Raw genomic sequence first — 17,356 nt, 5'->3', positions numbered from 1 at the left:
ATAAACACCCAACCCATAATGCCACACCCCTTCAGTAACCATAGACACCCAACCCATAATGCCTCACCCCTTCAGTAACCATAAACACCCAACCCATAATGCCACACCCCTTCAGTAACCATAGACACTTAACCCATAAGGCCACACCCCTTCAGTAACCATAGACACCCAACCCATAATGCCTCACCCCTTCAGTAACCATAGACACCCAACTCATAATGCCTCACCCCTTTCAGTAACCATAGACACCCAGCCCATAATGCCTCACCCCTTCAGTAACCATAGACACCCAACCCATAATGCCTCACCCCTTCAGTAACCATAGACACCCAACCCATAATGACTCACCCCTTTCAGTAACCATAGACACCCAGCCCATAATGCCTCACCCCTTCAGTAACCATAGACACCCAACCCATAATGCCTCACCCCTTTCAGTAACCATAGAGACCCAACCCATAATGACTCACCCCTTCAGTAACCAAAGACACCCAACTAGGCATGCATCACCTCTTTAGTAACCATAGACACCCAACTAGGCATGCATCACATCTTTAGTAACCATAGACACCCAACTAGGCATGCATCACCTCTCTTTAGTTACCACAGAAACTCAACCCATAATGCCTCACCACTTCAGTAACCATAGACACTTAACCCATAAGGCCACACCCCTTCAGTAACCATAGACACCCAACCCATAATGCCTCACCCCTCCAGTAACCATAGACACCCAACCCATAATGCCTCACCCCTTTCAGTAACCATAGACACCCAGCCCATAATGCCTCACCCCTTCAGTAACCATAGACACCCAACCCATAATGCCTCACCCCTTTCAGTAACCATAGAGACCCAACCCATAATGCCTCACCCCTTCAGTAACCATATACACCCAACTAGGCATTTATCACCTCTTTAGTAACCATAGACACCCAACTAGGCATGCATCACCTCTTTAGTAACCATAGACACCCAATTAGGCATGCATCACCTCTCTTTAGTTACCACAGACACCCAACCCATAATGCCTCACCACTTCAGTAACCATGGTCACCTGAACCATAATGCCTCACCCCTTCAGTAACCATGGTCACCTGAACCATAATGCCTCACCCCTTCAATAACCATAGAAACCCAACCCATAATGCCTCACCCCTTCAGTAACCATAGACACCCAACCCATAATGCCTCACCCCTTCAGTAACCATAGACACCCAGCCCATAATGCCTCACCCCTTCAGTAACCATAGACACCCAACCCATAATGCCTCACCCCTTCAGTAATCATAGACACCAAACCCATAATGCCTCACCCCTTCAGTAACCATAGACACCCAACCCATAATGCCTCACCCCTTCAAAACCATATACACCCAACCCATAATGCCTCACCCCTTCAGTAACCATAAACACCAAACCCATAATGCCTCACCCCTTCAGTAACCATAGACACTTAACCCATAATGCCTCACCCCTTCAGTAACCATAGACACTTAACCCATAATGCCTCACCCCTTCAGTTACCATAGACACCCAACCCATAATGCCTCACCCCTTCAGTAACCATAGACACTTAACCCATAATGCCTCACCCCTTCAGTAACCATAGACACTTAACCCATAATGCCTCACCCCTTCAGTTACCATAGACACCCAACCCATAATGCCTCACCCCTTCAGCAACCATAGACACCCAACCCATAATACCTCACCCCTTCAGTAACCATAGACACCCAACCCATAATGCCTCACCCCTTCAGCAACCATAGACACCTAACCCATAATGCCTCACCCCTTCAATAACCATAAACACCCAACCAAGCATGCCTCACCCCTTTAGTATTCGTGGCAAAGAACTGAGCTATAAATCATCTTAGAAAACACTTCCTGGCATGAATTTAGTCCAGTTGTCACCATGGAAACAACCTTAGGCATCCTTGCCACCCTTGCATGTCACCATAAGTGACCATGTTTGGCATGTTTTAACCTTGAAGTAACCATGGTAACAAGTGCTGCATCTCACTTCATGGCAGTGAACTAAGCATGTTTCGCTCACTGTGATAACTGTGGAAACCATGCTTTTTCTAACTTCAACTTCTAAAACAATAACTGTGGTTCTAATCTCGAATAAAACATCTATTATTGACTTTAAAATCCTTCCAGCTTTTTAACTCTCCTCCCCTTCCTGTGTACCAATTGGTCCAGACCAGAACATTTCGACGCCTCTGGATTGTTGGAAACTTTCCTTTTTGACCTTTGATTGAACCTTTACGACGTCATATTTGTACGAAGGACGATAAATTACGTCATTATAAATAAATAAATATACGTATGAATACACAACCAAATGTATCAATGAATAAAAGACATGTTGGAATAAAAATAAAAAAAATATTTTATTTATTTAGTAAAACTCTTTGGGTTGATTTATTTATACTTTTTTATTTCTATTTGTTTTATTCATGTGTTTATACATTTTTTTTTTTAAATTCTAGTGTTTGTCTTTTATTTATTTCAACATGTCAGGCTCATTTAACATGATTTATTGTAACATTTAGTTATGTATTCAAAACATGTTTACAGGTATTTATTTTGATATAATGATATAATGTGTCCTTCTTAGACACAAGTGTGTACAACAGACATTAATGCGACTTCCTGTTGTGTTCTTTAGCAACATTGTGTTATTGATGCGAGAAAATATATGTGATATTTGATGTTTTGTTTATTTCTTTTCATTTGAATTATGTTTTTGTCTTTGCTATATTAAAATTCTTAATCATTTGAATTAATTTAAGCATTTATTCTTATTTGTTTATTTATTTAAGAGCATGACAATATGATGATTGATCCTGTTTGTGTTAAATAATGATTTTAAATGGTATCATCTGCATATCTAAGAATTGTTCTCTGGTCTCTCCAGGGTCCCGACGGGTTACCGATGCCCGGATGCTGGCAGAAGGTACTGACACTCCGACAATACTTGAAAGTACTTACTCTTGATGGGTTGGTGAGGCTTCATGAAACAGCTGATGACGTATCGTGATACAGCGACTTCGTTTTGAAAGGCCACTATCCATTACTTTGGATAAGTCGATCAGAGCCACCGGTTAAAAGCAGAGAGTGACATCTAGTGGTCTTTCAAAATAACACTGTATCACGATACCTCATCAACTGTTTCATGAAGCCTCAACAACCCATCACTAGAACTTACCCGTGCTAGAGACAGTTTATAAACACATTTGCAGATAATACTAGATTCATGGAAGTAGATATCGGTGCCATTGGAATATTGAATGGTTTTACTAAACATTTCAAATGTTGAATTTTTTCAAATGTTTTTTTTGTTGTTGTTGGTTAAGCATTGAAATATTATGTTTTTAATATTTGAATTAAATAATTTCTACATCGAAAAGTTGATTTTTTTGTTTTGTAAAACAACTTAATTAAATATTTATGACTGTTGTCTCTATTTTTTTTAATCATTTTTAAATTAAATTTTAAAGGATAAGGATTTAAAAAAATATTGAATATTTAAAAATGTATTTTGTAAGTTTGTGATTGGAAAATGAAAAAGTTTTAAAATAACTGCTAAAAAACAACAACAAAAAAACAGATGCAACCTTTCAACATACAAATGATTTGATTCAATAAAAATAATTTGTTAAAAAAAAAATCAACACTTCAATATAAAAAGTATTTAATTAAATTATATTAAAAAATAATTAAACACTGTAATATTTTAATAAAACAAAATCCAAAAATTGTCAGTATTTAAAATATTGAATTCAACCAATCAATATTGGCGCTAAAATACTTCCATAAAGATTTCACCAAATTTAATATTGAAGTGTGTGTGTGTGTGTGTGCTCTAGAACTAACAGGAAGTGACCTCACAATGTTCTCTGTGTGTTTCTGTCTTGCAGTGATCTAACCAGACACGCATGGACTTTTGTAAATAATGCTTCTACGATGCTATTTATAGTTTTTGTTTTGAGTTTGACGGAAGCGTGTGAACGGCTCATACGTGACCAGGTGGTGAGTTCAAGTGCACAGCGGAACTCTGGACTGCAGCGCTGCTGGTCTGAAGGGCCACGAGGAGGTCAGGCGGCTCCGCGAGGCTGCGTCCACATGATGGCGCTCAAAACTGCACGTGGTAGATACAGACGCGACTGAAGCGTCACGAGGAGGATGTCACGCAAACAAGAGACACTTGGAAGTGAATCAGTGACATCAGAATATTGAATTGAATTTCAAATATTTAATTGATTTTTTAAATTTTATTTAAAAAAATTTAAGCATTGAATTATTTTAAGCATTAATTATTAAGTATTTGATTTAATTATTTTGATATAAAGAGGTTAATTTTCTTTTGTTTAATAATTGAATTACAAAATACAAATATTCTCACAATTAACTAATTTTTTTTACACAAACAAACTTCAAATATTTTTCTTTTATTACTGAGATGTTTTTTAGGCATCGATCAATTCTTATTTTACAAATTAATTGCTATATTGTCAGGATGATTATATCTTTGAAATATATATTTTAACACATATAGTTTGATATTCTTATTCCAAAAGAAAAAAATTCTGCAATTTCAATAAACTTTAGTTTCTAGGCTTTTAAATTCATTACAAAAATATGGTATTATAGTTTTTAATTATAAGACTAAGATACCAAACTCAAATATATTTAAAGAACATAAATACATGTATATAAATATATATAATAAATAAAAATACAATCAAAGTTACAACATTATTCATTTATTAAACAAAAGAAAATCAACCTATTGATATAAACATATCGAATTCTTAATCAAATAATTAAATGCTGAAAGAAAGATTGTCAAAGCTTTAACATTTAAAATGTTTAATTTAAAATTCAATATTCTGATGTTTTATTTAAAAAATAAAGGGAAGGTTGGGGATCGTGTGGACGCAGCCTCGGAGGTTTGTTTTTTTCACTGTGACTCACATCATCATCGCTTTCAACCGTCAAACAGCGGCATGAGTTTTCCCAGCTGTCGTGTTCAAACGTGTCACCATGGTTACGTGTCTTGGCTTCTGCAAGAAACAAACACAAACAAGTCGCACACCTGAGAACTCTCTTCAATCCTCCTAAGGGCCAAACGCCGTGGCTGGTCGCCTGAGTCGTCAGGATTGATTGATTGATTGATTGATTGATTGACTGCTCCTCGCCGAGGGCCGAACTCTTGGGTTTCAACCACTTTGCTTTCCGACCGGTTCGACGCCGACTCTCCAAGCAGCCGATTCTGGTGGAACTGGAACGAACAGGAAACGCCTGGACATTTTGTTATTTTCTTTCTTCTTTATTTGTTGATTGTCGCTCTCATTCTTAAGATTTCTGTTTGAAGCCTTTGGTGCCTCGAGGTTTGATGCATTCCTTCTATTTTTTTATATCTTCCGTTTCAACTCCTGTCGGCGGTTGACGTCTACCAGCTGCGCTACACTTTAGTGACAGGAAGTGGTGGGCATAAGCTTTTATTTTGAAAGGGCATCAAACTTTGCTGATCATCTCACTCGCGTTCAGGGGTCGAGCTTCCGCGTGAAGTCACATTCCTGACAGATGGAACAATGTTTTTTTATTTTATTTTATTTGTGATCAACTCTCGCTTGAGGGTCGACGTTTTTATGATTGACGTTTGTGTAATATTTTTGCATATATTTGTTTAACTTTATTTATTTTTTTATACGACTTGTATGAAGACATTTGAGATCGCATTCCGTTCATGTTTGCTCGCTTCTTCTGGACTCACACGCAGCATCCGGAGAGACATTCTACTCGTCAGTCAACACACACACACACACACACACACACACACACACACACACACACACAGACACACACACACACACACACACACACAGGACTTCCGGTCACGTTCACAATCAGCTTCCTTTTCTTTTTTTTAGGATAGAAAACGTTGACACACAGCAACCAAAACACACACCTGACCAACAACAACTCATAAGCTCGGGATCATTTCCTCCAAATGTTCTCCGTCTCTTTGTACTGAATGTAGTTGAGTTTGTGTACAGTGGGTTATGACTATAAAACGCTCATTTTGACAAGAAGTGCAATTGAAACATTGGTCTCTACTGTAAATACCACTCGTCGTGTACAGACTCCCACGTCCGTCCTCCCTCGGTATCTTAGCATGTGCAGTTATTTTTCTATTGATTTTTGAAGGATGTTTTCAAGCGTGTTCACATGTTGTTGTCTGCGCACACGCAGAAGTGCCAAACTATTTCTACACTTTTATTTGAGTGTGTGTTTGTCGGGGCGACACACACACACACACACACACACACACACACACACACACCGTCAGTGTTGTACAGAAGCCGTTCAATAAATGATGACTTTCACTCGTGGAGACTTTTATGTTTTGCTTGATTGATGTTCGTGAGGAAGAATCTCCTCCTGAAGCCACACTTTGAGACGAATGTCGTCCTCAGCCAATGATTCTAAATAAACTCTTTCAAACCACGTCTTTCCCTTTCTTCGTCTGATAAACGTGTTTAAGATCCAAAATGTAGACGAATTTAGAACATTTCTGGTGAGAAAGAAAACATAAGAACATGTTGAGAATATATATATATATATATATATATATATATATATATATATATATATATTCAATGCTCTACCACAGGGGTGCTCACACTTTTTCGGTTTGCGAGCTACTTTTATAATTGTTATATAAAAGTTCAAAAGATCTGCCTTCATCAAATTTGCTCAACGTAAGTAAGTACATACTTTACTCAGATAACTAGCACTGAATGAAGTGAATGATAATCAGTCATGATGGAAGGATGTGTGGATTTAATCATCTTCATAGAAATGCTGACTAACATGAATAACTAGATTCAAATAGTTCAGTCAGTGAGGAGCATATTTCATCATAAGAAGATACTTTTCCTCTGAGAGTAACTTCCAAAAACATCCATGAGATCCATGAGATCCATGAGATCTGGTCTTAAGTGTCAGCCACTGTTAAATCCCGTCCTCCACTGCAGACAAGTTCAGACTCATATGTACAAAGAATTGCATCGATTTCCTACTAAAAATGGTCATTAATTCAAACCCAAATGATGCACAAAAAATATTCAGATGTAAGAATCTGTGCTTGACACGAATTCAAGCCCTTTTTCCTTTGTTCATCAAAATCAACACAGAATTCAGACGGGTTCATCCCTTTCCCTGCCTCCATTTCAATATGTCGTTCATATTTAAATGAAGCACAAGACTTACATTTCTCCATTTCTGTGATCATGAAAAAACCAAAACAAATGAAAATGTAACCAATGTGGAAAATGTAGGGTTGATAGCAATTTACTATCAGTCCAGTAAATAAAATAATTGTGGACAGAAGCACATTCATCCACCACACACAGTAGAGAAAATAAATATTTATTGTCTCCTATTATAAACTATTATAAAATATAAACAAAATATACTTTCACACAGTATTCAATAACCAAACAAAAACAAAATATCCTCCTTGGCTGGAAAATGTATTGTCTTTACACGAAAAATAATATTGTCTGTTTGTTGTGCTGGCCAGCAAAATAAAAGTGAAAAGAGTGAGTACCAATCCTGAAATACTCAAGTTGATCCTGTAAGTCGTTGTTGAGCAGATGTTTACTCCTCCTCCTTCGGTGACAGGAACCATCAAAGAACAGGTGAAGTTCTAGGAGCGACAAGCGAGTGTATTCAATAGAAATGCAGGAGCGTTGGCACACATGTGTAATGATTTTATTCCTTATAAAAAGGTTTATTTTCAGAACATCTAAGTTCTGGTAGATTTAACTTTAAACTTGCCTCTAGGTAAGATTTACCTGAAGAAAAGGGACACCACCCTTGTTTTATAGTTCAAGGGAAACTATTACATTTACGTGAATAATAATTAATTAATTGGCCTAATTAATTAACTATGAAACACTAGTTTTAATCAATCTCATTTAATTGAAATTTACTACTTTTGTCGTGATTATCTGTTCTTTACTGAGTAAGAGGCTCTTAAATTGACCGTTATTACACCAGAATAGAGACGCGAACAACGACGTGACGTTTTATAGATTTATTTAAAAAGGAATGAATAATGAATGACAAAAATGAGTATGTTATGGTAAGTTTCGGAACCGAGAATAAAACGGAAACGGGAAAAGAATCGTGGACGGAATCTTACTAGACTACCCGCATATTAAACAACCCAGACACAAATCAATTTGTTCAAGATGAAGTGATCAGCTTCTTACTTGACGGTAGATGGTGAACGGAGGTTTAGGCAGCAGCTGGAGACCAGATGAAGGTGGCAAGCGGGTGGATTTCAACGGAGTTGGAGGATGAGGATGAAGGAGAGGATGATGAGGAAGACAGTCAGGAACGAGGGAATCAAAGTTCTTTCGACGAGGGGACCAAGCGGTCCGATGAATCACAGTGTCGGCTTCCTGGTTGTAGACACCTCACCTGAACGCGCTGATCGCCTGGAATGTTCACTTCGCTGAGGGAAAGTCTTTTAGGTCAGGAACACTTTCTTCTTACGGGAGGTGAGGATGATTCACGGGCTGTTGCTTCTTGATGGAGATTCGCAGTCTGGAATAATCGGACCGGTCTGGTCAAGATTATTAAGAAACTCACGGAACTTTGCGGAGTCTGGAAGGATGCTGGAAGCGGGTCCTTCAGCGCGGTCCTCAGTTTGGACTTGCAGGAGCTCAGGTCAGGAGGCCGGAGATCGTCTTGAAGGCAAAAATGGTGACGACCCAGTTTATCACTCGGGAGGTGATAAACTCTGATATTACGAGGTACCCTCTGATGTTAAGAGGTACGCTCTGATCTTTTGGAGGAAAACAACACACATTCTCTAAGTTGAACACAGTTCTTATGTTGAAACTTAGTGATCGTAAAAAGGGGCAAACCCTTATGATTTGTTGACGATTCTTCGGCGGGAAAAGGGTCCTTCCAGACTGACACCCCCTCCTCCTCCTTCTTACCTCTCCAATTGTCTTTTCTTCTCATCACACAAGAAAAATCATATGTACATTAAAAATGCTTTAAAACTATTTGTTCTTTCTAGATTCTTTTCCCACGGAGCACGGACATTCAAATAACACCAAACATGACAAATGTAGAACACGTTTTACAAAATGAAGGTTTTGATAATGATTAATTCAATTCTTATATTTCATCTGTGATTACTTTCTTCATTTTGATAACTTCAAACACCTTGCACGTAGCTCCATTCACTTACAAGTATATTTCTTTAAGCAGGTAATACACATTTCAATGAATATTATCCAAGACCCACACATTTTGCCTGTGAAGACATCTGTTAGCACTTTCAATGTTGGTTCGCATCTTCACAAACTCTGCGTCTGCCGGAAGCCATAAAAGTTCTTATCTGATCTTGGTTGGTCAGAATCTCACATGGAGTGTTGAACTCCTCGTTCACTGAAGGTTTAGCTTGACCGTTTGTCAAACTTCTAATCCTTCTTGCTTCGGGAAGTCGGGCTAATGGACTTTATTGCCCTGAAATATCCCTCCTCTGGTGTGATTACTCACTCGAAGTTTGTGAAATGCCAATTCCACCTGGTGTGGGGTTTTCTTATCATAGGAAGAATGTTGACACAGATCCTGAGGAGTGGGGGAGCTTTCACAGATGTTTTCCAATGAAGATAAGTTCATTACACGTGTCTCAGTCTCTGAGCCGCTGAAGCATCTCAACACCACGCGTCTCATCAGTGGAACACAGGTAAAAACAATTGCCGTCTTAAAGCGACAGTGTCTTAATGCGATACAAGCATCGAAAAGTAATAAAACATAAAACACAAAAATAACAACTGGGTTTAATTATATTATCCAGTGAGAATAATTGAAACATAAAACAACATCCTCCCCTACTTAGAATGGGACGTCCCCGTCACCACCACTAGCTAAAGACTGCAATAACCCTGCAATCTGCTGCTGTAAGGACATTAAAAAACTCTGAAAAAGTACCTCTTGTGATGGTTGAACACTGTGCGGTTTACAGTGAGTTTTAAATTTGACTTGATAGTCTTCTAAATAAGCTGGTGGCCTGCATCTTCGTTGTGGTCTTCCCTGAGCTACAATTGGACTATCAACAGTCTCTGTGTCAGATACGTTTGAATGCTCCAAAACAAATTCTGGGCCTTCAGCGTTGAGGGAACTGTGCAACTGTAAAACTCCCTGCTCCACTGAAACAGCTTCCTCCTGCTGATCACTTTCAGAATGAGCACTCCAGACTACATCCATTTCCTCAATAAACGTGTCCTCGTCAACATCCTCAGTAGTAGGCGCAGGAGTCAACATGTCAGGAACATTTGCCACATCACCGTCTGTTTCAAGGTTGACAGGTAAAAACCCACAAGGAAGCAGCATATCTCGATGGAAGACCCTTTCTCTGCCCTCACCATTATCAGGCCTGACCACGTAGACGGGGATACTCTCATCAGGTTGCTTGACAACAACATGAACCGTTGATTCCCACTTGTCAGAAAGTTTGTGTTTCTTCCTTAGACTCAGGTTTCTCACAAGGACTCTGTCGCCAACCTCTAAGGGCAAAGCAGTCACTTTGGCATCCCAGCGTCTTTTGTTCAGTAGCTGCCTCTTCTCAACATTATTTGAGGCGAACTCATATGCGTGTCTGAGCCTTTTCTTTAGGTCTCGCACATACTGGGAGTGAGTTTTAGAATCATAGCCTTGAGGATTGATACCAAAACAGAGGTCCACTGGAAGCCGGGGTTCTCTTCCAAACATCAGAAGAAAAGGAGCATGTCCTGTTGCATCATTCTTTGTGCAATTATAAGCATGCACAAGGGGTCGTACATACTTCCTCCACTCCTCTTTCTTTTTATCATCCAAAGTCCCCAAGAGATCAAGAAGAGTCCTGTTAAACCTCTCAACAGGATTTCCTCTTGGATGATAAGGTGTCATCCGACTTTTGACAATCCCTGACAATTTACAAAGCTCTGCTACCACCTCTGATTCAAAACAAGCTCCTTGATCACTATGAAGTCTGCGAGGGAAACCATAATGACTGATGAAGTTCTCCCATAACACAGAAGCAACAGTTTTGGCCATCTGATCTCTTGTTGGGTAGGCTTGGGCATACTTTGTAAGGTGATCAGTTAACACTAGGATGTTACGAGTGTCTCTTGAGTCCGGTTCCAACGACAGAAAATCTATGCATACTAACTCAAGAGGACCGTTAACCTTGATGTTAACAAGTTTAGATGCTTTCTGTACTCGTGACTTTCTCTTCACACATCGTTCACAGCTTTTGCATTTTGCCTCAATATATTTTGCCATTTTCGGCCAAAAGAATCTTGCTCTGGCAAGTTCCAAAGTTCTTTCCAGACCCATATGACCAGTTTCGTCATGAATACCACGGAAAGCTCTCTCCCTTTGACTTAAGGGCAGAAAAAGCTGATGAAAAACTTCCCCGGTCTGGTTGAAAACTTTACGGAACAATACTCCATTTTTCATTAACAACTTTTCCCTCTCTCTTAAGAGCAAAGTTACCTCATGTTCTTCAGACCGTCTGTCAAATGTCACAATGTCTGACTCAGAGTTGATTATGTTAATAACACAAGATATTACCACATCGTCCCTCTGTAGGTGAGACCAATCTTCCATAGACATTCCAGGTAAAGCTGGATGACCAGGCATATCGAGGGGTTCTATAAGATCATCTGGAACAGTCATTGCACAACAAAGTTTCAACTGCAGGTATGACATTTTCTGTGTCTTTCTCAATATCTTGGGAAATGATATGAACCTTGACACCATGACGCATACAAAGTGTATTTACGGTCTCTCCATCAATAACTTGAGCTTCTGAAAACAAGGTAGCACGATCCAATAAACCAGAGATCCTCTGGTCTATCTCTTGTGATTCCTCATCCTCTTGAAGGGTTTCCTGCGGCCTTCTGGAGAGCCCATCAGCATCAACATTATTCTGGCCACATTTGTACTGAATGTCAAAATTGTACAAAGAAAGAGCAGCCAACCACCTACGACTTGCAGCATCTAACTTGGCACTGGTTAAGACGTATGTCAATGGGTTGTTGTCAGTAAGAACTTTGAAATTAACCCCATACAAATAGTCATGGAACCAGGGCCGGGTCTAGGCAGGGGCAAGAGGGGGCCTGGCCCCCTCAAATAAATGTTGTGCCCCCTCAAACCAGGGCCGGGTCTAGGCAGGGGCAAGAGGGGGCCTGGCACAATGCCCCTTCAAGATTTGTGGCTGCCCCCTCATACATGCCTGTCTAGACCCGGCCCTGCATGGAACTTCTCGCTAACTGCCCATTTCAAAGCCAGAAATTATAATTTGTGCACAGGATAGTTTTTCTCACTCTTTGACAGACCACGACTAGCGTAAGCTACCACTCGAGTCACACCATCCTGAACCTGATAAAGTGCTGCACCTAGACCTGTTAAACTGGCATCAGTGTGTAGCAAATATGGAAGCTGCCAGTTCACAAAAGCAAGTACAGGGGCTGTGGTTAGTTTTTCAATGACAATCTGAAAAGCATTTTGGCAATCAGAAGTCCACTTTTCCCCAAGAAAAACAGATTTCTTCCACTGCCATTGACTTGAGTTCCCTTTTAATAAATCATTCAAAGGTCTGACAATACGGGCATAATCTTTGACAAATCTTCGATAATACCCGGCAAAACCTAGGAATGAACGGACCTCTTTGACCGTTTGTGGACGAGGCCAGGTTTTCACCGCAGCAACCTTGTCTGGATCAGGTTCAATTCCCTGGGCCGTCCAAGATATTTTACTGAGGTCTGAAAGAACTTGCATTTGGAAGGAGCTAATTTAAGTCCAAAATCAGCGATGCGTTTTAGAACTTTCATCACTCTCTCCTCATGTTCCTCTAAAGTATCTGAAAAGATGATGAGATCATCAAGGAAAGCGACCACCTCTTGGAGATTAATCACCTTTTCCATGGTCCGTTGGAACGTCGCAGGGGAGTTTGTCAGACCTTGCGGCATTCTCTGGAATTGCCAGGTTCCAAATGGAGTTGTAAAGGCTGTCTTTGGTCGATCTGATGGTTCAACTTCTAGTTGGTAATAGCCACTCTTCAGATCAAGAACCATGAACCATTTTGAGCCTGAGAGTAAGGTAAACGTCTCCTCTATTCGAGGCAATGGGTAAGCATCTTTCTTGGTCAAGTTGTTCAGTTTTCTATAATCAACAACCATTCTTAAATCCCCATTTTACTTTCTGACTAATACTATTGGAGAGGCATAAGGACTATGGCACTCCTCAATAATACCAGTTGCCAAGAGATCCTGAAGATGCCTTTTTAAATCATTGAAATCTGCAGGTGAGACACATCTGGTACGCTCTTTAAAGGGAATGTGAGACTCCAGTTCAATGCGGTGTGTAATTCCTTTAATACCTCCAACATCCAGGTCATGTCTTGAAAAAGCATGAGGCACTTCTTTAGCCACTCTAGCCTGTATGTGCTCTTTTAAAGATTCGTAGATGGGGCTATCACCAAAGTCAAGACGAATAGTCTCAGTAGGCACATCAGTTCTTTGGTCTTGAAGAACCAAAAGAGAATGTGTCTGCAATAACGCATTGTCATATGGGATTTCTGCCTTAGAGGTTTGAATTGGCAATGCCCAATCAATGGGGGAACATTCAGCAATAACTGTTTTGGGAAACAAGGGGGTGTCATGCTGAGATGCATTCTTCACAGTGAGCTGAAACTTGTTGTGAGATCCAGGGTTTACGTCAACGATCTGATCATAGACTATCAAACCTCCAGGACTAAAAGTCTGCTCTGAACCTCCAACAAGGGCTTGGAACTCCCCACTTTTGCATTTAGTGTGACAGATGCCTTTGAGAGTACTCATCTCATCTTGTCTCAAACGTACAGGCACTTTGTTGCTGAGCGTCACACGCAAAACCTTGGCCCTTTGGGTTTGAACGTTGGCCTGTCTGCGACATTCAGAATAAGCCATTGCCCATTCAGCTTGTATTGGCAAGGTCTGCAAGAATTGTGTCCCGCCCCTTTTCAAGCAGCCTTGAATCATGGGGCTTAAGGCATTGGTGCCAACAAGAAGTGAATAGTTTTCATTGTATGTCTGATCTGGACTGACCAAAGCTAGAATGTGAAAACTTTTGTCTGTGCCACACACATCTTTTGGAAATTGTACATCCACTTCCACATATCCATTATATGGCACAAAACATCCCACCTTTCCTGTGACTTGCACTCGGTGACGCTGAATAAGCCGAGGCTGTGTTATTGCTTTTCGGCTTCTGTGGGGCCTTTCGAACAGCCTTATCACTCCTGAGAGTGCTGGTGTTTGAGTTCGGGGTATGTTTCTTAAGTTCCGCCTCTAGTTGTCTTATTCTCTCCTCAAGTTGCTCCTTATGATGGATGTCAACCTCAAGGGAGGCATTGCAGTTTGGAGACACTGGCTTTTCAGAGGATAAAAGAGTTTTGGAATACACTTCAGTCGAGCTTGCTCCCATGTGTCTTCTTTTTCTCATTTCTTTGAGCTGACTTTCTTTCTCATATGTTCTGATCTTAAATAGCAACTCAGAATGTGGGTTTAGTTTTAAGTGAATCACCGATCATCTCTTTCAGGTGAAGAGTGGTTATCATGGCGTCCTCCCAACAGCCTCTGAGAAATTGCTTTAACAGCTGAGAATTTGCTTCTTGTTTTGCCACACCTTGACCTTCGACAACATCTTGCAGCATGGTTTGAAGTCGACGCAGATAATCAGAAGCTTTCTCTCCACTGTTTTGATGAGTCTCCAGAAACTGAATGTACAGTTCTTCACCTCCTGTGACATTTCCATAAGCTTGGTCCAGTTCCTGAAGATACACACTTGGCGGGGCATCTGAGCCAACAGAAAGAGCCACATGCAAAGCTGGAACTAGCAAACTATCAAGTAGCATGCGCCTTTGATGACATTCAGGAATTGTTGTATCATTCAGTATCTGTTTAGCTCGGACACGCCAGATGCTGTACTCTACCTCATTAGCAGGTTTTGGAGAGGCTCCTGAGAAAGGGCGAAGTTCTCGTGTATGAGGAGTGAGAACAGGCGAGTCGTGTTTCACAATATGCTCCACAATGACTCGTTGAACATCTGCTGGGAGAGGATTTATGAGTAAACTTTCAGTTGTGGCTGATTCAGCAGGGCAAGACGGCTGTTCAATGTTGCTGGTCACTGGGGTTTGTGGATCAGAGAATTGTGTCTTCAGGCCAAAGGCAGGAGTTGAACAAGCAGGACCTTTGTGACTAGCCTTCGTCCCAGAGATCTGATTTGCTGCGACCTGACTCAAAATAGTGGGACTAATATTGTAGGCCATTGCTAGATAATTTACTTGCTCCTTAAAGCTGGCAGTCATGTCATCAATAACACGGGCAAGCGGCACTGTATTGCTGGTAGATAGAACCTCATCTGATCTTTGAGGATGGTACTCATCGACTTGAATTACTTCACAATAAGAATCACCAACTAAGTGTTCCTGATCCAAGAGCATAGGAGTTATTGACTCAGTGAACTCACACAATATGGTATCATGAAGACTTTCCACTTGTTTGATTCTCATAACTAAATCAAGTGAAGCAAAAGCCTGTCGCACATCTTCTAGTTCAACCTGAGTTTGAACCCCCTTGAGAATAACAGTACATTCTGGGTCAAAACCATAAACATGACATAACTCCATTTTTTGTTTTCTGCAATATACCACACAATTATAAAATTTGTTTAAACCATAACCAAATGAGCTTAGATGTATTCAGTTTAGTGTGAGGTAAGATGGATGCGCTTCTAGTCCCTGTTCGGGCGCCATTTTTTCCTTCTTGATGTAACCAATGTGGAAAATGTAGGGTTGATAGCAATTTACTATCAGTCCAGTAAATAAAATAATTGTGGACAGAAGCACATTCATCCACCACACACAGTAGAGAAAATAAATATGTATTGTCTCCTATTATAAACTATTATAAAATATAAACAAAATATACTTTCACACAGTATTCAATAACCAAACAAAAACAAAATAGCCTCCTTGGCTGGAAAATGTATTGTCTTTACACGAAAAATAATATAGTCTGTTTGTTGTGCTGGCCAGCAAAATAAAAGTGAAAAGAGTGAGTACCAATCCTGAAATACTCAAGTTGATCCTGGAAGTTGTTGTTGAGCAGATGTTTACTCCTCCTCCTTCGGTGACAGGAACCATCAAAGAACAGGTGAAGTTCTAGGAGCGACAAGCGAGTGTATTCAATAGAAATGCAGGAGCGATGACACGTGTCTCAGTCTCTGAGCCGCTGAAGCATCTGAACACCACGCGATAACGAAATATAAAGTGCAACTCACTTTCAAAACAAAGTGAAACAGTACAATATAAAATACTCAAGAGTCGAGAAAATGTACACTTGAATAAAGTTATTAAACAATGCTTCAAGTTTTACACAAATAAACTTAAATAGTTGCTTCGATACAACGTTCATTTATACACAAAACTATAAACAGAAATATGAACAATAATATAAACTCATTGTTTAGGCTCACCTAGGAGCGACAAGAGAGTGTATTCAATAGAAATGCAGGAGCGATGGCACACATGTGTCTCAGTCTCTGAGCCGCTGAAGCATCTCAACACCACGCGTCTCATCAGTGGAACACAGGTAAAAACAATGGCCGTCTTAAAGCGACAGTGTCTTAATGCGATACAAGCATCAAAAAGTAATAAAACATAAAACACAAAAATAACAACTGGGTTTAATTATATTATTCCAGTGAAAATAATTGAAACATACAACAACAAATAAACGGCTGGGTTACACATACATCCAGGAACATGGTGTTGCAGCATGATAAGGCCCCGTGGATCTAGTCAACAACTCTTGGAAGCTGAAAACATCACCAGTCCTTGTACGACACTTGTACAGTACTTTTCACAGGACAACCCTTTGAGCTTGTTTGGGAAGATGCTCTCAATCGTCTGTATGGCTTATGTTTATTTGATTTAAAATTAAACAACTTTAAACTTTGTCAACTTCCCAAATTTAAATACTGCAAATATATTTGGTTTTTATTCTTTTTTTTACTTTAAAAATACTTGAATGAAGAAAAGAAAACTACACTTAATCAGGTTCTATGTAAATGCATATTTAATACATTTTTTACATCAGTTTATATCTGAAATTATAGAGTTATTTTCGTAAATTGTTTTTTTTTAATCATTATTATTATTGTGTGTGTGAGATTATATGTGGTAATAATATGTTTGTTTTCCCTTCAAGACACCTAATAAACAATAACA

General features: G+C 39.7%; 1 protein-coding gene across 4 annotated transcripts in view; it reads left to right on the top strand.

Annotated features, from left to right (window-relative positions):
- Positions 1 to 4,554, top strand: part of col25a1 (collagen type XXV alpha 1 chain) — a 46,271-nt gene extending 41,717 nt beyond the window's left edge. For all 4 annotated transcript variants that reach the window (XM_087788678.1, XM_087788677.1, XM_087788676.1 and 1 more), the window contains 2 exons: positions 2,927 to 2,965; positions 3,930 to 4,554. In XM_087788678.1, coding sequence (XP_087644804.1) covers positions 2,927 to 2,965; positions 3,930 to 3,932 — 42 coding nt within the window. In that variant the 3' untranslated portion in view covers positions 3,933 to 4,554. The remainder of the gene's footprint in view (positions 1 to 2,926; positions 2,966 to 3,929) is intronic.
- The last annotated feature ends 12,802 nt before the right edge of the window (positions 4,555 to 17,356 follow it).

This window comes from Callionymus lyra, chromosome 4, assembly GCF_982586985.1.
Source record: "Callionymus lyra chromosome 4, fCalLyr1.hap1.1, whole genome shotgun sequence".
Classification (NCBI taxonomy): domain Eukaryota; kingdom Metazoa; phylum Chordata; class Actinopteri; order Syngnathiformes; family Callionymidae; genus Callionymus; species Callionymus lyra.
This window is presented reverse-complemented; position numbering and strand designations above follow the sequence as displayed.